Here is a 23,583-nt window from a genome sequence, read left to right as displayed (position 1 = left end):
GGCTCTGTGCTGACAGCTCAGAGCCTGGAGCCTGTTTCAGATTCTGTGTCTCCCCCCTCTCTGACCCTCCCCCGTTCATGCTCTGTCTCTCTCTGTCTCAAAAATAAATAAACGTTAAAAAAAAAAATTTAAAAGAAGACAGGAGCAGGGCACCTGGTGTCTCAGTCCGTTAAGCATCTGACTCTTGATTTGGGCTCAGGCCACCATGTCACAATTCGTGAGTTCTAGCCCAGCGTCAGGTTCCAGGCTGACTGTGCAGTGTCTGCTTGGGATTCTCTCACCCTCTCTGCCTCTCCCCAGCTTGAGCTCTCTCCCTTTCTTTCACTCTCAAAATAAATAAACTGGAAAAAAAAATAGGGGCACCCAGGTGGCTCAGTCGGTTAAGCAGCCGACTTCGGCTCAGGTCACGATCTCACAGTCCGTGAGTCCGAGCCCTGCGACGGGCTCTGTGCTGACGGCTCAGAGCCTGGAACCTGCTTCAGATTCTGCGTCTCCCTCTCTCTCTCTGCACCTCTCCCACTCTCTCTCTCTCTCTCTCTCTCAAAACTAAATAAACATTAAAAAAAGTTTTTAAGGGGCGCCTGGGTGGCGCAGTCGGTTAAGCGTCCGACTTCAGCCAGGTCACAATCTCGCGGTCCGTGAGTTCGAGCCCCGCGTCAGGCTCTGGGGCTGATGGCTCGGAGCCTGGAGCCTGTTTCCGATTCTGTGTCTCCCTCTCTCTCTGCCCCTCCCCCGTTCATGCTCTGTCTCTCTCTGTCCCAAAAATAATAAACGTTGAAAAAAAAAATTAAAAAAAAAAAAAGTTTTTAATAAATAAAAATAAAAGGAGACAGGAGGGATGTGCATCCCAGGTAGCAGGACCAGCGTGTGCAAAGGCCCCGGGGGAAAGGAGAGGCAATACAGGGGCCCGGAAGTCCTGCATAGCATACGCTTTTGTTTTTTTGCTTGTGAAATAACATAACACAAAATTCACTACTTCATCCGTCTCCAAGTGTGCAACTCAGTATTGTTGGTAAGTTCACAATGTTGTGCAACCACCCCTGCTATCTAGTTTCAGCATATTTCATCACTTCAAAAGGAAACCCTGCACTCATTAAGCAGTCACTCCCCCTGCCCCTCTTCCCCTGGCCCCTGGCAACCACTCATCTACTTTATGCCTCTACGGATTTGCCTATTCTGGACATTTCGTATCAGCGGACTCACCACTGTGAGTTTGTGGCTTTTCGTGTTTGGCTTTTCTCACTCAGCCATAATTGAAAAGGTTCATTCACATTGTAGCAGGTACCAGCACCTCATTCCTTGTTACGACTGAATCATATTCCATTGTATACATAGACTGCATTTTGTTTCTCCATTCGTTTGCGGAGGGATATTTGGGCTGTTTCCACCTTTCAGCTATCGTGAATAGAGTTCCTATGAACATGTGTGTACAAGTTTTCGTTTGAATGTCTGATTTCAACTCTTTGGGATATATACCTAGCGGTGGAATTGCAGGGTCATGCAGTGACTCTGTGTTTAACTTCGTAAGGAACAGTACACCCTTAGCCTCGCACTCGTGTGACCTCACTTAAAATCCAGTTGTGCGGCATGACAGGGGCAAAGGTGACATCTGAAAGTAAACCCTGTTCTTTTCCAATATTTTCAGTTTCTTTTCATCTCCTCTCATTCAGGTCGTTCAAAGTGGAGGAGAGCAGGCTGGGAAAGTCCATCGAGTAAAGTGCCCCTTAGACTGAGAAACTGCCCCATGTAGGCGGCCCGGCCAGCCCAGGGATCTTTGTCAGTTTTGTTGCCTGATGTAGCTCAAGCCTAAAACAGTGGTTGGCACATGGCTGGGGCTCAATAACTGCTTGTTGCATGAATAAATAAATACAATGAACTGCTTCAAGTGCCCTAAAATCCCAAGGAAACAGACATTCATCAGCTAGAACCAGAGAGAATGGACCAACATTGCAGCCAGAAGGTAGGTGGTTAGATAAGGAAAGGATTTCCCAGAACCATGGGCCCCTGAGTCCTTGGGGAAAGCCTCCACTCCTGTTTTTGAACACTCACCATGTGCGGGCACTTTTACATTTGTTCACCTGGAAGCTAGGAGAGCCTGTGTGGCTTTGAATCCCATAGCCAGACAGCCTCAGAGGTAGAATCGGGATCCAGGCCACTGGACATCCAGGCCTTGCCTTGCTCCCTTGGTGGGACAGAGGTCCCTCCAACCTGAGGCCAGAGCTCAGCTCGGAGCATGCCCGGTGGTGCGGTCAGCCCGAGGGACTCCCAAGGGGCCCTGAGAGGTGCTATAGGGAATCCTCAGCCCTTCCTTCCACCAGCAGAGGCTGGAGGGAGGAGGGAAGGATGGCAGCCGAGCGTGAAAATTGGAGGCTAATATTGAATTGCAGCAAAATGAGCAGAGCATTAGCTGCCCCACCTGGACCCACCCCCAGAGAATACCAAGGCCTGGGCTCGTGCTCGTGAGAAGCTGGCAGGCCCAGTACCAGGCGGAACTGTGGTTGGATGAACAGGGGTCATGAGGTGGTGACTGACATGCCGCAGGTGGAAGACATAGTTAGTTTGGCTGAGTTAGAGGCTCTCCTGGGCCCTCCACCCAGGCCTGGGTGTCCTACATTCACAGCGTTCCTTTTAGGTTCTGGGGGCAAAGCTGGGGGCATCAGAGCCAGGCTGAGATGCTGTCCCAGGACCCTGCCTTCAGGGAGCGTAGGGGAGAGGGGGGATAGGAACATACCAAACACCCAGGGTTCTGGGGCGTGGGGAGAGGGAGGCGGCCTTGATTAAGTCAAGGAAGGCTTCTTGGAGGAAGGTGAAGGGTGTGGGGCTGGGTTGGGATCCAGGAAGATCTGACTTAGCTACTTCCTAGCTGTTTTGACCTTGGGTAAACAGAACATTCTACAAACATTCTTTGGAGTGTCTACTACATGCCAATCACCTGCTAAGCATTGGGACTACAAAGGTCACTTTGATCCGGTTCCTGCCCTCAGAGCTTAGCCACTCAGCCCGGACAGCATGGTCTGTGCCGTCATAGAGGTGAGGCAGGGGGCTATGGAGTAGGGACAGAGGAGGTGGTAGCCAGCTGAATGTCCTTGAGCCTCCCTTCCCCTCATCCTTAAAATGGGACGGGTACCCACTTCACCACATAGTTGAGATGACAGGTGGAGAGGAGTGTGAGCCTAGCACCTCGCACAGTGGACGAGCAGGGCAGGTCTCCAGGAGAGTGTGACGCTGGCAGAGGCCGAGGGAAGGACAAGAAGGGGTGTAGCGCCAGGGTGGGAGGAAGGTAGGCGTGACGCCACGTGGGGAGGAGAGGACCCCTGCACAGAATCTCAACAGGGTCCCACAAGTCACCTGATCGCAGGAGCCCACGGATGCTGGAGGCAGGCACCCGGGAGCCAGGGTGGTTTAGCTGCAGCTGTTCTGAGTGGGGAGTCAAACAGGTTTGGGTGACCTTTACGAACAAGGTCGTGGGGCGCTGCCCGCCACCCTTCCCGCTCGTTGCCACCCCCTTCTCTGGTAATGACCCGGGCACGACCTGGCATCTGCAGCCCCTCGCTCGCCCTGTAGGGCAAAGATACCAGCTCTCCTGGCCAGCTGGCAGATACTGTCCCACTCTGCCCTCGAGCCCTGTGGGAGGGGCTTCCTGGGGTGGATGAAACCCAGGGAGCTGTGGGGCCACCGAGGCACCCTTTGAGGCCTCCAGCCTCCAGCCTCCCCCTCCCAGGTGGTTTCCCCTCTGCTAGCACCCACAGTGGCTCCCAGCTGCTCCGCCTGTAAAGGAGGCTGCCCTGGGCTTCTCCAGGTGGCGGAGCTGTATGGGACCCCATCAGTCAGCTTCTCCAACCCTCCCCTTCATTCAGAAACTCCTGCCTCAGCTTCCCCGGTGTTTGCTCGGTCTTTGTTGGACCCCAAACAACTGGGAACTCACTACTTCACAAGGCAGGGTTATTAGGGAGGCCCCCCTGCCGCCAGCCCCTTACGCACACCTGATCCTTTTCAAATGAAGACAGACTTGTTCCTGACCTTTCCTCACCCCGCCGGACACAAATGCTCACACTCACTCTCTCTACCCAAGCTCTGAGCTCTCTCCTGAATCAGGTCCCTGAAGAACGCCATGCGGCTGCAACAGAGAAGGTGCAGGACAGGCTTCAAGGGGGCTTGGAGGGACAAGAACTGATGATTTTGCTCATTTATTCACTGGATGAGCATTAACTGAACACCTATAACATGCCAGACCTTGCCCTAGCTGCTGAGGGCACAACAGCGAGCAAACCCAGATATGGTCTGGGAACTCACAGTCTAGAGGAGGAGGCAGACACTGAGCAGATCATTATGAGCCTCTGATTGATACAAAAGGGCAGGGCACACCACTGGGTGGGTGGTCCTAGGAGTGTGTGCTCCTGGGGCTATAGGAAGCCTCCCCAACGAGAAAGTGATTTTTGAGTCAGGATCAAAAGCAGTATTTTTCAAACTATGGGGGGCAACCCATGAGTGGGTCATGAAATCAATTTAGTAGTTGTGACCTAAACTGGCTTTTTAGTGAAACAGGAGAGAGGAGTTTAGAACCTCACAGTTAGGGGACGCCTGGGTGGCTCAGTCAGTTGAGCGTCCAATTCTTGGTTTCGGCTCAGGTCACGATCTCATGGTTAGTGAGACTGGGCCCCACGTCAGGCTCTGCCCTGACAGGGTGGAGCCTTCTTGGGATTCTCTCTCCACCTCTCTCTCTGCCCCTCCCCTGCTTGCTTTCTCCCTCGAAATAAATAAACTAAAAAAAAAAAAATGTTCCTAACCTCACAGTTAGGAAATGCTGTTTAGGAAATGCTAGTTTTACTTATCTATAACCATATCTACATCTACATATCCATCGACCTATTGAGCTAATGTCTATGGGTTAGGATATTGAGTGTCTTCCCGCAGGCCTCAGTCAAAAAGGCTGGCAAGTCCCCGGCCTGGAGTTTGAGGAAGAGTTAGCAGTGAGAAAACAGCGGTGGCACTTGTTCCGGGCTGAGGGAACAACACTCATCAGGGCCCAAAAGGAAGGACTGTGGAAGGAGGACGTGTCAAGCCCAAGGTCCTGCCTTGTCCTGTGGGCAGTGGGGGGGCTCTGGGAGGCTAGGTGAGATCCCGTCTTCCTTATCCCCATGCCCCAACCCATGGAAGGAGACAGACGACAGGAGGAAGCTGTCTTTGCGTCTCCCCAGGAGCCGGGACCTGCAATCTTCCCTGCCCACCCCCCTTCCCCCGGGGGCCTTGGCAATCAGGACTGTCTGGCCTTTGAGGTGGGGTTTGGAGGACAGAGTCAGCCGATCAATGGGATAAAAACCTGAATTTCTGATTCTGACAGATCTGTATCCATAGCTCATTTCCTCTACTTACTAGCCTTATGAGCTCAGGCAACTTTTACAACCTCTCTGGGACTCAGTGTCTTACTGTATAAAAATGTGGCTAGTATGACTCCTCCCCACAATTCCTTGAAAAGACTTAGTCTGAAACCCAGCTGTCCTTGGGCCTTCAGTCCTGTGGGTTTCCCCTTTGCTTTCAAATAGAATAGGGTTGGGGCACCTGGGTGGCTCAGTCAGTTAAGCGTCAGACTTTGGCTCAGGTCATGATCTCATGGCTCGTGGGTTTGAGCCCCGCATTGGGCTCTCTGCTGTCAGTGCAGAGCTCGCTTCCGATCCTCTGTCCCCTCTCTCTCTACCCCTCCCCCGCTCACTGTCTCCCTCCCTCTCTCTCTTACAAATAAATAAATAAACATTTAAAAAAAAATCAAATAGACTAGGATTGCAGGGACACCTGGGTGGCTCAGTAGGTTAAGCATCTGACTTTTGATTTCAGCTCAGGTCATGATCTCACGGTTCGTGCGTTCGAGCAGAGGCTCTGAGCTGACAGTGCAGAGCCTGCTTGGGATTCTCTCTGTCCCTCCCCTTCTCTCTCTCAACTCTCTCTCAAAATACATAAATAAACTTAAAAAAAAAAAAGAATAGGGTTGCCAGATTTAGCAAATAAAAATACAGGACACCCAGTTAAATTTCAATTATAAATTAACGAATAACTTTTGAGTATGAGTATGTCCTAAATATTGCCTGGGAATATACTTATGCTAAAAATGTATTTGTTACTTATCTGAAATTCACCATACTCAGGCATTGTGTATTTTATCCGCAGCCCTACATGGAAATCCAATGGCTCACCCTCTGTCCCAGAACTGCACAGACCTGATGCCCCACGATACTCCCCAGGCCTCCTGAGGGGTTGAGCCCCAGTCTCCCACCTCTCCTGCCACTGCCCCTGAGGCTGCTCTCTTTACTCTGCCCCACTCCAGCTGACCATGGACCTGCCCTGTCCCTCCTCCCTCATTCCCTGAAGGTCTAGCCTCACAGGCTCCGAAGTGTGACCCACTTTTACAGACCTTGTGGGGGGAATGGAAGGCACAGAGCAGGAAACACACCTTATGTCAGCTGTCAGACAGCACCAGTCCTGAATTCTGTCCCTGTGCTCCACATGGGGCCTCCTCACAGGCCCTGCTCCCCACAGGCTCCCTCTCCCCACCTCCGCCTTCCCCGGCTCTCAGCCCCTCCTTCAAGCCACCAGCAGATGATACACAAATCCTTGTTTCTTTATCACCCAGAGTCCTTTAGACTTCTTTTTCACCTCCTTCCCATCTTGATGGGTTCAGAAGGTGAGGTAGGGGTTCACTTTCACAATCAAAAAAGTCCTTTTGAAGCCAGACCCCTAGGGTTCTAACTCTGAGTTCACCCTTACTAGCTGTGTGACCTCAGGAAAATCATTTAACCTCTCTGCCTCATTGCCCTCATCTCCAAAAACTGGGATGATCATATTTAGCTCCTAGGATTGCTGTCAGGGTTAAGAGAGTTAACACTTATAGGAATGTTTAGAGCAGCGCACAACAGAATGAGCACTAATATTTAATATTACAACTGCTGCATTTCGTCACTTCTAAGGTGTAACTTTTATCCTCATTTTAACGCCTCTTACAGTTGTGGTGTCTTACAGCAGCTGGGAATGGCTGGCACTGCCTATGCATATTTAAATTCCTCAGGTGATCAGCCCAGGTCATGATCTCATGGTTAGAGTTTGAGCCCTGCATTGGGCTTTGTGCTGACAGCTCAGAGCCTGGAGGTGCTTTGGATTCTGTGTCTTCCTCTCTCTCTGCCCTTCCCCACCCTGTATCAAAAATAAGTAAACATTAAAAAATAAAAATAATTAAATTGCTCAAGTGAGTCTCGTGCCTTCTCATTCCTAAAAACTTAAAATGTCTTTAAAAGGTTACATTCTACAGCCGCTATGGAAAATAGTTTGAAGGATCTTCAAAACATTAAAAGTAAAACTACCATATGATCCAGCAGTTCTACTTCTGAGAATATATCCAAAGGAAACAAAACCCCTAACTCATAAAGATATGTACCCCCATGTTCACTGCAGCATGATTCACAATAGCCAAGACATGGAAACAACCTAAGTGTCCATCAATGGATGAATGGATAAACAAGGCTGATATATAGATACACACACACACACACACACATGCACACACACACATACATACATACCTATATATACACATACAAATACACACACTTATATATATACACATACACACAATGGAATATTATTCAGCCGTAAAAATGAGGAAATCCTGCCATTCGCGACAACATGGATCTCAGTTGAAGACATTATGTTAAGTGAAATAAGTCAGAGAAAGGCAAATATTGTATGATCTCACTTATATGCGGAATCTAAAACAAAAACACAAAACTCATAGAAAAAGAGATCAGAGTTGTGGTTCCCAGTGGTGGAGGAGCAGGGGGGAGGAGGAGCCGGAGGGAGGTGGTCAAAGGCACAAACTCCCAGTTATAAGATAAGTAAGGGCTAGGGACGGAAGGCACAACGTGATGACTACGGCCGGCACTGCCGCACGGTACATAGGAGAGTTGTTGAGTGTAAATCCTGGGAGTTCTCGTTACAAGGAAATACTTTTCCTCCTTCTGTTTCTTTTTACTGTACCTATATGAGAAGGTGGATATTGGCTGAACCTATTGTGGTTATCACTTCACAATATGCATCAATCAAACCATCAAGCTGTGCACCTTAAACTTCTACAGTGATGTGGGTCAATTAATTCTCAGTAAAACTGGGGAAAGCAAGGTTACACTGTGGTTTAGCAGTTAAACAGAGTTATTGTGTATACAGTCAGACATGGAAACAGAAGAGCACAGCAAGAATTCGACATTAGTGAGGCAAGTGGTTATTACTCAAAGATGACCACCATTCCATATTTTCTTGCAAAACAACAGCCAGGTGTCTTAGGGGGCTCAGGAAAGGAAGAGTCCCAGGGGTAGATGTAACTGTGTTATGTTTGATCACTGAGACGAGGGCCAAGTGATTGCCAGTCACCTGTGAAGCAAGAAAAGGCCTGGACAAAGCTGCCGGAAGGAGTGTCTGAAGCTTAGGAAGAAATTCTGGACACAGTAGTGGACAGTCTTGTAAGAAATGGTACATCACTGTCCTCCTGATAGCACAGAGGGTGTTGTGTAGGAAAACATCAAGGACTCTGAATCAAAAAAGAAATTTAGGGGAGCACCTGGGTGGCTCAGGAGGTTAAGTGTCCGACTCTTGATCTCAGTTCAGGTCTTAATTTTTTTAATAAAATTTTTTTACTGTTTATCTTATTTATTTTTGACACACACACACGCACACACACAGAGTGTGACACAGAATCAGACTCCAGGCTCTGAGCTGTCAGCACAGAGCTGGACACGAGGCTTGAACTCATAAACTGCAAGAACATGACCTGAGGCAAAGTCGGATGCCTAACCAACTAAGCCACCCAGGCGCCCCTCAGCTCAGGTCTTGATCTCAGGGTCATGAGTTCAAGCCCCACATTGGGCTCTGTGCTGGGCATGAAGCCTACTTTAAAAAAAATCAAAAAGAAATTTAGGAAAGTTGGACTCTGAATGTGAAGACATTTGGGGACTGTTTTAGCCAACTTGTTTCACCTCTCATTTCCTTTTTGATACATGCATAAGAGTGATTTTGACTTAAAAAAAAAAAACACCTGATATCTAAATAAATCTGAAAGACTTCCTTCATTATATACAAAACAAAAATTGGTAAGAAAGCATTTGGGGGGGCAGTTTCCCTCACTGCTTTTTTTGAAAAATATTTTTTTAAGTTTATTTATCTTTTTTATAGACAGCGCAAGCAGGGGAGGGGTGGGGGGGGCGGACAGAGGATATGAAGTGAGCTCTGAGCTGACAGCAGCGAGCCCAACACGGGGCTCGAACTCACAAACTGCAAGATCATGATCTGAGCCAAAGTCAGATGCTCAATCGACTGAGCCAGCCCGGGACCCCTTCCTTCACTGCTTTTGAAAATTATTTTTAACTGTGGCAAAATACACAGAACATAAACCTTCCCATTCCAACCATCTATAAGTGCCAGATAAGTGGTGTTAATACAGACACATTATTGGGCAAAGCATCACCACAATTCATTTCCAAGAGAGCATTTCTCTAATACTCATTAGTGGTGCATCAGACAGCTGATGGCACCTTGGAGCTCATAAGACACGGAGTGGTGGTCACTGTAGGCAAAATGCAGCCCTCCCCTGGGGGAGGTCTGCTGCCCACCAGGAACCACAGCTTGAACCACCCCCTCCCCCACCGGCTTTGACAGGAACACCATCCCCCTCCCCAGCTCACAAGGAATGCACTGCACAAGTAGCCCAGTCGTGGTTGGCACCCAGTCTTGGGCCCAGACCAGAATTGGAGCAAGTCTCAGTCTTTCTGGACTTCAGGTTCTAATGTGTAAAGTGAGATCCATAGGCTAGATGACCTCTACGATCCCACTGGGTTCCAACTTTATGACTGTGACTGAATGGCCACACATGCACACACACACACATACACACAATACCTACATACATGTACACACGTACATGCATACACACATGCACACATAAATACATACACACACCTACACACGTGTACATATATACACGGATATGCACACGGATATGCATACACACACATATAAACACACACGTGTGTATACCCACACATACACAAATTTGGTTGGGAATTAATGGGTTTACAGAGAGAAATGCACCTCTTCTGCATTTCTGGGGAGGGAAGAGATTATCATTTGATTAGATGAGGGGAGGTCCTGCCCAGAATCAAGGGTCATCAGGCCACTCCTTCTCTCTGTCCCTCAAGATCATAAACACCTCGACCAAAGAGGAGAGACCAGAAGGGGCGCATGGTCCATCTAAGGGGCTCCAGCCTGCATCTCCAATCCCTCCCAGACTTCTGTTCCTGGGACTGTGACCTGCCTGGGGACCCTCTGGACGGGAGGTAGAGCAGGGTCCGGAGCCAGTCTTCCTAACAGCACTCTGAGCCTAACCCTGCCTTTGGGTCCCCAGCAGAGGGAGCAGGGCCAGAGGGATTAGGGAAGAGCAGGGGAGTGGGCCCTGGGGACACCCAGACCTAAAAGTCTCCTAGATCCCAGGCCAGAGCAGCAGTGACTGTGGGAGGTGGCATTGCCCAGATGCTGGGTTGAGTGGGCGCCGAAGCCGAAGAGTCGCTTATCGATCATTGCAGCCTCCCTGAGCTTGCACAGCTCACTGCCCACAGAAACGTCCTGCCCATGTGGCTTGGGTGGCTCTGAGCTCCAGGGGGTGCCTACAACCTGTCACAGCTTCTGGGACCCTGCCATGTGAGTTTTGGGAGACCTGTTCTCCTCCTCAGAGTCTAAATAATGCTCTGAATAATAGCTGATATTCACTGACAGCTTACCGTGGGCCAGGGCAGCTCTGAGCACTTCACATTATTTCACTTAATCCAAACCCCAACCCCGTGTAAGTTTATTACCCCTTGTTCACAGAGATGGACAAGAAAGGGTAAATCACAGAGATGGGGCAGGGTGATGCTGGAATGGAAGTCCAAAGCTTCCTCGGTCAACCCCAGGTTGACCCCAGTCCCCAGGGCCAGGGTCCTAATGCCACTGAAACCACTCCCTGCCTCTAGGCTATGGGAGCTGCTCTTCGGCTGGGGTTCCGGGGAGCAGGTAAAGCTTAATAACTTACGGGTAATTGACTGCAAGAAAGCGAGCACAGAAGAGACAAAACCTTTATGCCTTGGAAGGTTCATGTCACAAGCCAACCAGTTGTTTTCCATCTCCTTCAAGAGGGAATAATTGGAGGTTAACGACAGGAAGGACTTCCCGATCACGAGAAGGGGTAGCACTGACATCCTCTCTCATGGTCAGTTTTGGGAGAGGCGTTGTCCCTGCCTTGACCAACAGTTTGGGTCAGAGGGAGGGGGTTGGGCACAAGCCCCTGAGAGAATCCCCATTCACAGACCCGGTGGGGGTAGGGGAGGCCCTGGGGCAGCAGCCCTGGGGTAACCAGGGAACAAACACGGAAAAACCAGGGGACGTCAGTCCTTATCTGGAGCTCATTAATGGGGAACATTATTCAGCTGTGAAGGCCAAGATGGGGTGATAGGCATGTGGGTGGGCAGGGGTGGGGAGTGGGGGCAGGAGGCAGCCACAGCAGAGACAAGGTAATGGCCCAAACTCCACCTCTACCTCACGTGTCCGAATCCAGGATGGAAGAACCCTATAAATGCCCACAGCCCAGCCTCCCCAGAGACCCTGAGGGAGCAAGAGAGTGAGCGAGAGAGGGAAAGCACTCGAGAGAGCACTCCACAAGCTTCCTTCCACTCCGACTGCTGGGCCAGCCCCGGGAAGGCCTCACAGCATGTGGGAACTCCGGTCCATAGCCTTCTCCAGGGCGGTGTTTGCAGAGTTCCTGGCCACACTCCTCTTCGTCTTCTTTGGCCTCGGCTCGGCCCTCAACTGGCCAAAGGCTCTGCCCTCTGTGCTGCAGATCGCCATGGCCTTCGGCCTGGGTATCGGCACCCTGGTGCAGGCTCTGGGCCACATCAGTGGGGCTCACATCAATCCTGCCGTGACTGTGGCCTGCCTAGTAGGCTGCCACGTCTCCTTTCTCCGAGCTGCCTTCTACGTGGCCGCCCAGCTGCTGGGGGCTGTGGCAGGGGCTGCTCTGCTCCATGAGATTACGCCACCAGACATCCGAGGGGACCTGGCTGTTAATGCAGTGAGTAGCCAGAACTTCACCCCTTCCATAAGGGGCAGACCCTGGGGAGTCCCTCGTACAGGGTGAGATGGGAGGGACCAGATCTGGGTGAAGGTCTGGGTGGGGGGAGAGAGAGATGGAGGGAGGGAGGGAGAGATGCTGGAGCCAGGAACACGGGTGTCATAAGGGAGTCAGGATGGAAGGAGGAGTAAGTTCAGAGCAGAGGCAGGATACAGGCAGGGTCTGCCGGCACCTTCTGCCCCGAGCCTCACCGAGGAAGAGAGCATCAGGGTTTCTGTTGACTCGATGCCTGCAATACAGTGAGGGCTGGGCTAGAACTCAGCAGAAGACGAGGTCCCAAAGCGGCTGTGCTTTCTGAACCGGGAGGAACCTCGGAGCGCTAGTCCCAAGGGTCTTCTTGAGGGAAGAAGGACCCGATGTTTCTTCGGCATCTACCGTGCGTGAGCTTCATGGCAGGTACTCCTCACAGGCCACATGGTGACACCTCACAACAGCCCTGCAAGGTAGGGATGCGTACATCTGTGGCTTAAAGATGTGGAAACCGAGGTTCAGAAAGGGGGGAGTGCCAGAGCCAGCCTTCAAACCCAGACTGAGCCATCAGCTAAGACTTGTTTAGCAAACAGGGAAAGTGAGGCTCAGAGAAGGAAAAGGTGGGCCAAAAGTTTGTCAGTACCAGGGAAAGTACAGAAGTCAAGGGAAGGCTGAAGGGGCAAGGTCTCTCCAGACCCTGGAGAAGGTCCCCAGAGCCCGTGACTAACTGCTGATTACACGAATAGTGGTTATTTGGACACCTTAGGCACTTTGGGAGCTCAGGGGGAAGCCACAATCCCTCCCCCTCCACGTTCCTGCCCTCCACCTCTCCTAGATCTGTGCAGCGCCCTGGCATCTGAGGCCACAGGTGGGCGGGGGGGGGGGGGGGGGGTGGTATTCCCCCCCCAAACAAATTTTTGCTCCCCCCCCCCCCCCCCCCCCCCCCATCCCCAGCCAGGGCAGCAAGTGCCTCTTTCGTGCCTCAATCTCTGGCCTTTCTTGGCCTGCTCTATCCCTGGGCCACTGGATAAAAGCTCTGATGTCTCCGAAGGGTCCTCCACAGTCTCCGTGGCCACCGCCTCCTTTGCACAGGTGGCCCCTTCTCATGCAAGGGGAAGAGATGACCCAGTTGGGAAATTTCTTTCTTCTTCAAAATGGAAAATATGATGAGGCTGGGGGCTCAGGGATGAGAAAAGGTCTGGGGAGGATCCCCCAAGTCACTGCTCAGCATTAACATCTTGAGGAACTAGGGCGAACCCTGCCTGGCCGGAATGGGGCAGCAGTGGGGCTGGGTCGACCTCAGGCTAGAGAGCTAGATGACCCCCCAAGGCTGTTCCAGGTGTCCTCGGAGGTCACTGGAAAGGCCAGCTAGCCACCAGGAAGACATCACTGATGTGAACCTCTCCTATGCCAGGCCGGATATCACCTACCTCTTGGTACAACGCTGTAAAATGAATTCTGTGATACCTCTACCCCAATTAGTAAGCTGAGGCTCAGCATTCAGTGACTCAAATCACAGAACTAGCTGGTGTCAGCACCTGCAAGTGGACACAGAGCTGTCTGACACCAAATCCACGTCCACACCTCTCCCTCAGAAAAGCCATTTAACAGTGAGAATGGGGCTAGGGCTCTGCCCTTGTCATTTCCAGTCCTCGCACAGTCCTCCAGAATCTGTTTTGTTATCCCATTTGACAGAAGGATGAACTGAGGCCGAAGGAAGTAGAGTCCTATGGCAAGTCACAGGCATCCAAAGTATCTGCCTTTGAAGCTCTTTTCGCTGGCCCCCACTAGAGGCTCTAACATTGGACGACACAGGGGGGACTGAGGTTAGACCCTAGAGACCCAAGGGGGCCGGCCCAATGGCTAGGGCCCAGGGGTGGAGGTTCAGGGCCCCGAGAGGGAGCGTGGGAGCTAAGAGCTGTCACAGTGCCAACAGGTGCAGTGCCCAGTGCTCTAAGGCAGGGTGTAGGACAGGATGACGAAACCAAGGGAGAAATCCAGTGCTGGGTGTGGCCCGGTTATGAAATTGCCTCTTTGCTCAGCCCCAAGTTCTCTCATTACCCAAGGCAGGGTCTACTGGGACCGTGGGCTCCCCACATGGGTGTGGAGGCATCATAGCGTAGGGCACCAGCGCCCCCACCCCACCCTCCACAGAATGTGCAGGAAACAAATCCACGGGGCAAAACTGAGGTCTGAAACGCAGTGTGAAGCAGGCAAGATCAAGGGGAACAGGCAAAGTTAAAGGAAAGAGTTGTACCCTGGGCTCACGGGGTGAGGGGACGCCCCAGGACCATCCCCAGACCCAAGTCCCAAGACCCTTGCTGGGGGCCCTGTGCAGTAAGAAAGACGACAGACCTCTTGTTACACCAGTATCTTAATGGCCTAGAGAGCAAGGAAGGCCCTTCTGTTACCTGCCCTAAAGCTTCCCACTGCAGTCAAAACCTCTTCCCTGTTGTTCAGGAAACAAATTCGAGACCTCAGCATCCTTTTCCTCTCACATCAGGCACACGAGCACAGTCCCTAAATCCAACGGGTATGGAGTCAGTTTTCTACCTGTGGCCTGGGGACCACAAGCCATCCTGGGATCCATCCCCCTGCCTTTGGGCCACAGTCCAGGAAAAAACCATCATTCATTTGGGCTAAGGTGGCTGATAAGCCCAGGTGTTCCAGCCCCAGCCCAGAAACCTCTCTGGAGCCTCCACTGCAGATGGGCAGGAGGAGGGAGCCAGAGTGGGGAGCCTGCTCAGCGCTCCCTTCCCCCCTCTCTTTCCCCAGCTCAACAACAACACGACAGCTGGCCAGGCCGTTACCGTGGAGCTTTTCCTGACCCTGCAGCTGGTGCTCTGCATCTTTGCTTCCACAGACGAGCGTCGCGGAGACAACCTGGGCACGCCTGCCCTCTCCATCGGTTTCTCTGTGACCCTGGGCCACCTCCTTGGGGTAGGTCATGGCCACTGCTTCCAGCCTCCCTGGAGGGACAGACATATAGACCTTCCCCCAAAGAAGCAGACACACAGACCGCTCTGGAGATAGACACACAGAACCCCCCCCCCCAAAGTGACAGACACAAAGACCCCCCAGAGGGACTGATACACAGAACTCTCCAGAGGGACGGGCACATGGCCACATCTCAGAAGCTTTGACTCCCAGACACCCCAAAGGAACAGGTCTCACTCTGGCCTCCAATGAATACAGAGCTCTGTAAATACATGGACTAATTGCCCATCCCGAGGGGGGGGGGGGTTCCCTTTCGACCGAGGCCAAGTACTGCAGAGGGGCGCAAGGACTCCCCGCACCACCCCCATCCTCTCCCTTTCCTTTCTTCTCTGACCCCTGCCTCCCATTGTAGATCTACTACACTGGCTGCTCCATGAATCCCGCCCGCTCCCTGGCTCCTGCTGTTGTCACCGGCAAGTTTGATGACCACTGGGTAATGGCCGAAACCTCCCTCCCTGCCTCCCTTTCCCGAAGAACCCCATCTCAGCAAGGGCTGGAATAGAGTGGGCTCACAGCTCAGTAAACCCTTCCCACGCCTCCCCTCCTCCCGGGGGAGCAGTGGGTTCCTCCCTCCGGTGTGATGCCCAAGACTTAGTTTCCACATCTGCAGGTGAGGATAGCAGCAGTTGTTAACCTCATGGGCTTTTGGGAAGAGTTAAGCGAAGTTACTTAAGTGAGGTGTGAAACAGCTCCGCACAGGGCACCGCAAGCTCCACAAGTGGTCATACTGATACCAGCTACACACGTGTATTTTTATTATTTAGGCTTACCTAGGACTAGTATGTGCCAGGCCCCGTTCTAGGTGCTTTGCAAATACTAACTGCTCTAGTTTTCACGGCCACCCTAGGAGGTAGGCATTCTTACCATGCATGGAAACTGAGGCACACACAGTCTGCTTGGAATTCGCACCTCGACCCTCCCCCTGAGCCGTCCTCCCCAACAGCTGCTGCTGTCATTACCAAGCCAATCCGCCGGTGACTGCATTAATCGCGCGGGAGACACCCCCCCCCCCCCCAACACACACACCTTTCAACACGAAGTTGGGGTGGGGAGCGCGTCTCGAGGCTGAAGGGCGCGGCGGAGTCGGGGCTCGGCCCCACCGTGCCCACCGTCCCCTGCGCCGACCGTCCTCTCTGCCCGCCCCAGGTCTTCTGGATCGGACCCCTGGTGGGCGCCATCCTGGGCTCCCTGCTCTACAACTACGTCCTGTTCCCGCCGGCCAAGAGCCTGGCGGAGCGCCTGGCCGTGCTCAAGGGGCTGGAGCCCGACGCCGACTGGGAGGAGCGCGAGGTGCGGCGGCGGCAGTCGGTGGAGCTGCACTCGCCGCAGAGCCTCCCGCGGGGCAGCAAGGCCTGAGCGCGCCGCCCGCCCGGCCCCGAGGCACCCCCGCCCCCGGCTCGGGGGAGCGCCGAGTGACTGCCTGCGGGCCGCCCGCCCCGCCCCGCCCCTCCTCTCCCCAGGTCCGCAGCCGGCCCCGGTACCGAGCAGCCGCTGCCGGGGCTGCGGGGTGGCGGTGAGCCCGGCAGCCCTCCCCCACCCCCCCCCCAACGCCTGTCCCCAGGCTGCAGGCAGCGAGCAGTCGACCCTCTGGCCCCTTGCAGGGAGCTGGACGCTTGGGGAGGGAAGGCCGGCAGGCAAAGGGAGGCTGTGGAGGGGCCGACTCGGGTACTGCTGGGGAGGCGGGTCTGGGAATGGCGCGTCAGGTCTTGCTAGTGGGCAAGTGTGAGTGCCTCTCTGTCCCCAAGTGCACGGTTGTGCACGCTCCTGAGTGTGAGTGGCTGTGCCTGTGTTGGTGCAAGTGTACTGGGTGGCAACCTCTCACTCCCCTCTGGACCCCTTCCTCCCCCACCCGCAATAAATCCACTTCTTCTGCAGTCTGATCACCCGCAGGAGCTCTAAGAGAGTGCTCCCCAGGAGAAGGGAAGGGGAAGGTCCAGAGGCCACTGTAAGAGGGCTGAAGGGAGGGGAGGGCCCTGGTTGCCAACCCCTACCCTGCCTCTTGTGGAAAATTCCCCTGGGCTGCAGCGCTGGGCCCCAAGATTTGCCAACATCCACTGCTAGAGACAGAGAAATATCAACCAGAGAACGGCTCCCCTAGAAGTGGACTCTGGAAAAAGGCAGGGTTGGGTGGCCAAGGATGGCCCGAGGGAAGACCTCTTCGGAGAAGGAAGCGGGCGTATGTGTGCGCATGCCTGTATGTGTGTGTACATCCCCCACATGCGTGCATGAGACCCCCGTCTCCAGGGGTCTCCAGCCCCGGAGATTAGCCTGTGGCAGAGAAAACAAAAGCCCTCTGTGGGCCCCTGGCCTTTGTCTTGGGGAGAGGAGATTTGCAACCAGACACTTGGTGAAAGGAGACACTGTTTCGCAAGTGAGCCCTCTCTCCCAGCACGCTTGCTCCTAGATGGCTGGCTGGGCAAGGCATTCAAGCTCCAGACCACAGGCGCCCTCCCCAGGCACTGCTCTTCCTCCCCAGGAACCTCTCTTCTCTTCCCCCCCCTCAAGTTTCCACCATAGGACAGTTACTGCGGGGAGAGCAGCCTAGCACTGACAGGACCACGGAAGGGAAATGACCTGTCCAGGCAGAGGTGGGTCTGTGTCTAGAGCCTGGGCTTCTAAATTTCCAGGCCAGTGCAATGGTTCTCAAATGAGATTAACTGGGATTAAGTGAGATGATGCATGTAAAGATGCTGTGTGAACTGTAATTCCTCATACCATTAGCACGCATTATTGAGATTATTTCATTATTTCCGCTTCCTGCGGGGAGAATACGGAAGAGGCCCGATCCTCGGCCTCTTTTACCTTCTTTAGTTGGCGGTCAGTGCCAAGGAAAGCCCTGGGAGCCCAGGCAGAAGGAGGTGGGCTTGGGGCTGGCCCCCTCCCCGTCCAGCCTCTTAACGTCTCCTGACCCTGAGCACCCCCTGCCTGTTCTCCCATGTTCTTCCTTCCACCACTCAGTCCATCCATTCTCTCCCTCCCTCTCCAGCCTGCTGCAAAGCTAACCTAAGAGTCGCATCTTCAGACCCCTTTTCCATGCACTGTTGCCTCCATGCTTTCAAGGCTTTTATCTGTGTCTGTCCCACAGGGCACCAAGCACCCACTGTGCACCAGAGTCTCCAGCCCCTTCCTGACCTCCACTCGCTTCTGAGATGGACTGGGTATGAGGAACATCTGTGTGACTGTGACCACATCCTCATCTATGCTTTTCTTTCTCTTTTCCTCGACCAAAGCTCCCTTTGGGGTCACAAAAAGGCTGCCCTGGGCCACAGGTGCTATGAAGATGATGTTCCAAACCCCAGACAGCTGGTGACAGCCACCTGGCTCACTACTCACTACCAGGGGAGGGCTTATATCAGAGACTAAAGAGCTAACCTCCAGGGCTGTACTCGTGGTAGCTGAGTGTCCTTGCTCTGGACATTCAAAGGCAGTAAGGCACTGAGCTGTGAGCCAAGCCTGAACGTGTCTCGGGCACCTCATCCCCACTCTACCTCACCCCAGCAGATCCCCCCAGAAGTTGCCAAGAATTTCTCTCTCTGTCTATTCCACTTCCTGGATTGCACCTCCCCTAGAGCCAGATGTGACATCCCCACAAATTCCTGTCCTGATTGCTCAGATCGGGGTCACTAAGGTCAGAGGTCGAAGCAGGACTCAAAGTGATGAGGATGGAGGGGACCTGATGCCAACTGACCATCTCCTGTGTCCCAACCAGTGTGTTGGGTGTTTTATATGCACTGGCTCATCTATTCCTCTTAAAACTTCAGGTGGGTTAGAGAAGAACAATGACTTCCAGCTACTCGGGCTTTTAACATTTCCGGCACAATCCCTATCATCTCCTGTGATTATCTCCCAACCCTGTGAGACAGGCGGAACAAATATCGTTCTTCCCATTCTATAGATTAAGGAACTGCATTTCAGAGACTGATCTAAAGTCATACAGCTGAATGTAGTGGAGCCAAGGCTTGAACTCAGGCCTTCTTATTCAAAAGCCCATGGTCTGTCCCTGCAGAACTCACAGGAGACCAGGTCTGGTCTGAGGCAAGTCCTGGTTCCCTCTTGGGAGCCCCTGCGCCTGTCCAAGCCCAGCCCTCTGTCTTGTGATGGACACGATCTCTTGGGGATGGCCACAGCAGGGTAGGGAGTAAAGGACAAAGAACACCAGGCTGGTTTCTGCCCTTAAAAAGCTCCCAGGCCGGAGGAGGATGGAGGTCAGACACACTCAGTACCAGACAGAGGCAGGGCACCATGGAGGCAGGCGGCTAGGCTTCCAGGTCCTCGAGCTGGGGACAGAGAGGGCTTTGAGCTAAAGGGAAAAGGTGGCTGACCACCAGGTCCCAGAAGCACCCATTCCCACATCCTCACTTTGTGCCTGCAAAATGTTGCCTTGACGTTGTCTTGTGTCTTTAAGCTGTGATTCTGTATATATGCAGTGCCTCCCAGACAAGACTGTAAGCCCTTTGGGGGCAGGGCTCCTTCCGGCTCTTGGATGGTATTCTCCTATCTATCTTCCTTCCTCTGTCTTGTCTGGCACAGTGCACTGTAAATAGTAAGCACTCAATAAATGCTCATTTGCCAATAAGTGCTATTTCTTCCACAACTTAGAAATGGTCAATATCGTCCAAAGTGCCAGAAGACAGACTGGCGTCTCTCACGTGTCATGAGCTCCCCAGAGCTGCTGTTAGGTATGGTCCAGAAGGAATTTCAATGCTGAATAAGCAAGTCAACTGAGGTAGCCTGTGGTGGCAAATTCCCACAGCCAACCTGGCCAAAATGGGCACCCTGGGCTTTGTGACCCAGGTGGCACCATGGAGAGAGCACCGAGATACCGGCAAACTGCGTGTCCTTCAGAGAGAGCAAAGAACGGTCCCTTTTGGTCCCCTCGTGCTGGCTGTAGCACCGTGTCGGAAAGTCAGGACAGGGAGCTCCATGGTCTGGGACAACACCTAATACTCAACATATCTGAAACTGACCTGCTCTGCTCCCCAGACCTGCTCCTCTCACCGTCCTCCCCATCTCAACGGATACATCTCTGTCTTTGAGCTGCACAGGCCAAAAAGCTCCAGTCACCTTGACTCCTTGTTCTCATATGCCACACGGGCTCCATCAGGGGATCCAGTCAGTGCTGCCTTTTTGAGGGATCCAGAATCCCATCCAGATCCCAGTCAGGTCCAGGGCACTGTCACCTCTCCCTGGATAGGAGCCTACCTGCTTTTATTCCTGTCCCTCTGGTCTCTTCTCAACACAACAGCAAAGGAGTTGCTGTTAAAAAAAAAAAAAAAAGTTAAAAAACTTTGTCAGACCACCTGGGTGGCTCAGTCAGCTAGGCATCCGACTTCAGCTCAGGTCATGATCTCACAGTTTGTGAGTTCGAGCCCCACATGGGCCTCTGCAGTGACGATGCAAAGCCTGCTTCAGGTCCTTTGTCTCCCTCCCTCTCTCTCTGCCCCTCCCCTGCTCCCTCTCTCTCTCTTAGAAATAAACATTAAAAAAATTTTAAAAAAAAAAAAAAAAAAAAACACTTTGTCAGACCATACCAGTCCTCAGCTCAGTGACTTCTTCATTCTCTCCAGTGAAGCCTGCAGGCCTTTTGGTGGTGCACGGGTCTGCCCCCCTCTGCCACCTCTGTGTTCACCTCCTTATGCTCTTCCAGTGTTCTCTCTGCTCCAGTAACCCTGGCTGTTCCCTCTGCCTGGAATGTTCTTCTCCCAGATATATGCCTGGATCTCCCCCTCTCTTCTTTCAAGTGCTTGCTCAGATGTCAGCCTCTCAATAAGACCTACACTGACACCCTACTGAAAATTTCAAGAAACCTTCACTCCCATCCCAGCCTGCCCAGCCCCCTTACCATATTCTGTGCTTCCATAGCACTTACCAGATTCTATCACACTATCTAATTTACATGTGTCCATTGTTTATCTGTCTCCTTTCACTAGAATGTTCGCTCCCGCAGGCAGTCAGGTAGTCTGCTAGCTCATGGCTATACCCCCAGTGCTTAGAACAGTGCCTGCTAAACAGCGACTGCTCAATAAGCCCTTGTGGAATGAATGAATGATTCTTCTCAACGCTGGGGAGTGGGTGGGGCCCCAGGGGCATATCTGCTGCCAGTTACCCTACCATTTCTACCTGTTCCAGGGAATACAGGGGTCCCTATATCGGGAGAGGAGGGAAGGGGGCTCTCCCTGAGAGATTCTAACTCTCCCTGCCGCACAGGGGGAGATCTATTTCCCAGCCCAGAGAGGTCGCGGAAAGCATCCCTCTGGGGCTGGCAAGGCAGGGCCTGAGTTCTCAGGGCAAAGACAATTCCAGGACCTAGTAGCTATAGTAGTTTCTCATGACAACCTTGGAACAGAGCAACCCTGATGTTTGGAGAGAGATGGACGGACCTCAGGCACAGGCCTTGGAAACGTGACCAGTTGTGCCCTCTGAGGCCTGGGGTGGGGGGTGGGGGATCATCAGGGTCATTTTTCCAGTCTGGGACAGGCCTGTCCTCAGCCCCAAACCCAGGTGAAAATCCAGGGCACAGCTGCTATGCTCTTCCAGGGGCAGGGCTCCAGGACGCATGGCAGAAAGGACAGACAGACCTCTGCCTTCAGAGGAGAGAAGTGGAGGAGGAGCTGCTCTGGGAGGAAACACGGAACTGAGGAGGAACAATAGCGGGGTTTCTTTGGTCCCTGTTTTCTTTGGCCTCTTAGCTGCCACGGAGCCCAGAGCCCGCTCCTCCAGGTCTTTGGCTTTCCTCCGGGCCCCTCCCCCTCGTCCCCGCTGGACAGACTACCAGAAGGGTACCTGTTTTCTCCTTCTGCTGCACCCTCTGCATAGCTCCACACGGAGCCCTCGGGGGACTTGGAAAAGTATAGTCACATACACACACAACATGAGCAAACTCTACTGAGCCTTAGTCAGTACCGGGCACTGGGCTGAGTGCTTCCCAAGGACGCCTGGTAGTAGCAGATGGTGGAGTCTTTAGTGGAACTCCTCTCCAGGGATCCTGGGGGTGGGCCCTTGCCCCTCCTCCAAACCCTGGAGGGCCCTCCAGCCTCATTCCCTACGTGCCTAACCCGAGACTGGGAAGGGGGAGGGGTGAGAGGGCCGGTGGAGAGCAGCTGGGAGCTCAGGGAGAAGGGATAAGGACAGGAGGAGGGGGTGGCAGCTGGAAGAAAGTGTCACCCAGTCCAGGGGTGGGAGGGCTGGAAAAGACCACACGTAATAGAGATGGACATGGAAACTGAGGTAGAGACAGAAGCAAAGAAAGTCACAAATTAAAAGGCAAAGGAAAATGAAACAGAAGAGATAGAAACAGAGGTGAAGAGAGACTGAGCCAGAGCCTAAGGCTAAGACTGTAAAAGGAAAGAAGAAGGGGGAAAGAAGGAAAACTGGAAGGAGAAAGACAGAGAGCGAGCCTAAGAGGCAGAGACGCAAATGAGACACAGGGACGAAGAGATCGTGAGGCAGACTGAGACACAGACGGAGAGAGGAAGAGACTGCCAGAGAGAGAAGGGCAGGTGAAGAGACTGAAGAGACAGACAAGAAGTCTGAAAGAGAGAGACAGGTTTTGGAGGGAGAGACCGAAGGAGAACAAGAGCAGAGCAGAGATTGCAAGAGGGAGAGGAATCAAGACTGAGTGAGGGTTTGAAGGAAGAGAAGACCAAGAAGACAAAGGAGGAGGTGAGCCGCAGAGGAGGAGAGGGAAAACCTGGGATCCAGAGTAGGGGACTCCAGGAGGAAGGCAGGACAGGCCAAGACCAGGCGCAGGAGGTCGGTGGTGCGCCAGCACCCCCCACCCCTAGTTCCAGGGGCTCGTCTCTGACCCAAAACAAAACCGAAGCCGGTCATGCTCCCTCCCGTCCCATGGACAAAGTGAACTCCCAGCCGCCACCCTCTTCGGGACTCACTGGAATCCCGAGTTCTGCACCCCCGGAGGGGCTGCCAGGGCTGCCCAGGAGAGGGTGCCTCCTGGGGCTACCGGGCGTCGAGGACTGCCAAGCGCAGGACAGGCTGGCACTGTGCCCGCTTTTCCCAAAACGCCCCGCTCCAACCCGGGAAGCCAGCCTGGCCTGGCCAGGGAGAGGCCCACGACGGCCGGACCGCCCCGCACGGCCCAGCCCGGCCACCCGCCCCCGCCATCGCCGGGCAGGGAGCTGAGTGGAGCTGCCCTCTGGGGAATCGCATCATTCCAGCCCTGCCGGGAGTGAGGCCGGGTCAGGATGCCCGGGTCGCAGGAGGAAAAGGAGGAGCTGGACCCAGGACCCGAGGAGAAGAAAAGGGGAAGACCAAGGACGGAGATAGAAGGCCAGCGGAGGTAGACGGCCCGAGAACAGTCGGCCCGGCGAGACCGGAACCGGAGAAGTCTCGCAGGGAGCCGGCACAAGCAGCGCGGAGGAGAGCGCAGGAGCCGCCCGGGGCGCACCACGCGCGGGTCCCCG

The 23,583-nt window shown here is 53.4% G+C and overlaps 1 protein-coding gene and 2 long non-coding RNA genes across 3 annotated transcripts in view; 1 reads left to right on the top strand and 2 right to left on the bottom strand.

Moving 5' to 3' along the window:
- The window catches only part of LOC121038600 (uncharacterized), a 51,855-nt gene that overhangs the window by 7,943 nt on the left and 20,329 nt on the right, over nt 1–23,583 (bottom strand). Inside the window, exon 2 of the long non-coding RNA XR_005794414.1 lies at nt 20,366–20,419. This is a non-coding gene — a long non-coding RNA (uncharacterized LOC121038600). The remainder of the gene's footprint in view (nt 1–20,365; nt 20,420–23,583) is intronic.
- On the bottom strand, nt 11,128–16,338 carry LOC121038601 (uncharacterized). Its single transcript, XR_005794415.1, has 2 exons — nt 16,190–16,338; nt 11,128–12,632 (listed from the first exon to the last, which is right to left on the bottom strand). It is a non-coding gene; the product is annotated as an uncharacterized LOC121038601 (long non-coding RNA).
- On the top strand, nt 11,777–16,900 carry AQP2 (aquaporin 2). The gene is made up of 4 exons (XM_040488195.1): nt 11,777–12,136; nt 14,942–15,106; nt 15,516–15,596; nt 16,310–16,900. The coding sequence occupies exons 1-4, from the start codon at nt 11,777–11,779 to the stop codon at nt 16,517–16,519; spliced, it is 816 nt and encodes a 271-aa protein (XP_040344129.1). The 3' UTR covers nt 16,520–16,900.

This window comes from Herpailurus yagouaroundi, unplaced genomic scaffold, assembly GCF_014898765.1.
Source record: "Herpailurus yagouaroundi ecotype Mexico unplaced genomic scaffold, PumYag 166, whole genome shotgun sequence".
Lineage (NCBI taxonomy): Eukaryota > Metazoa > Chordata > Mammalia > Carnivora > Felidae > Herpailurus > Herpailurus yagouaroundi.
This window is presented reverse-complemented; position numbering and strand designations above follow the sequence as displayed.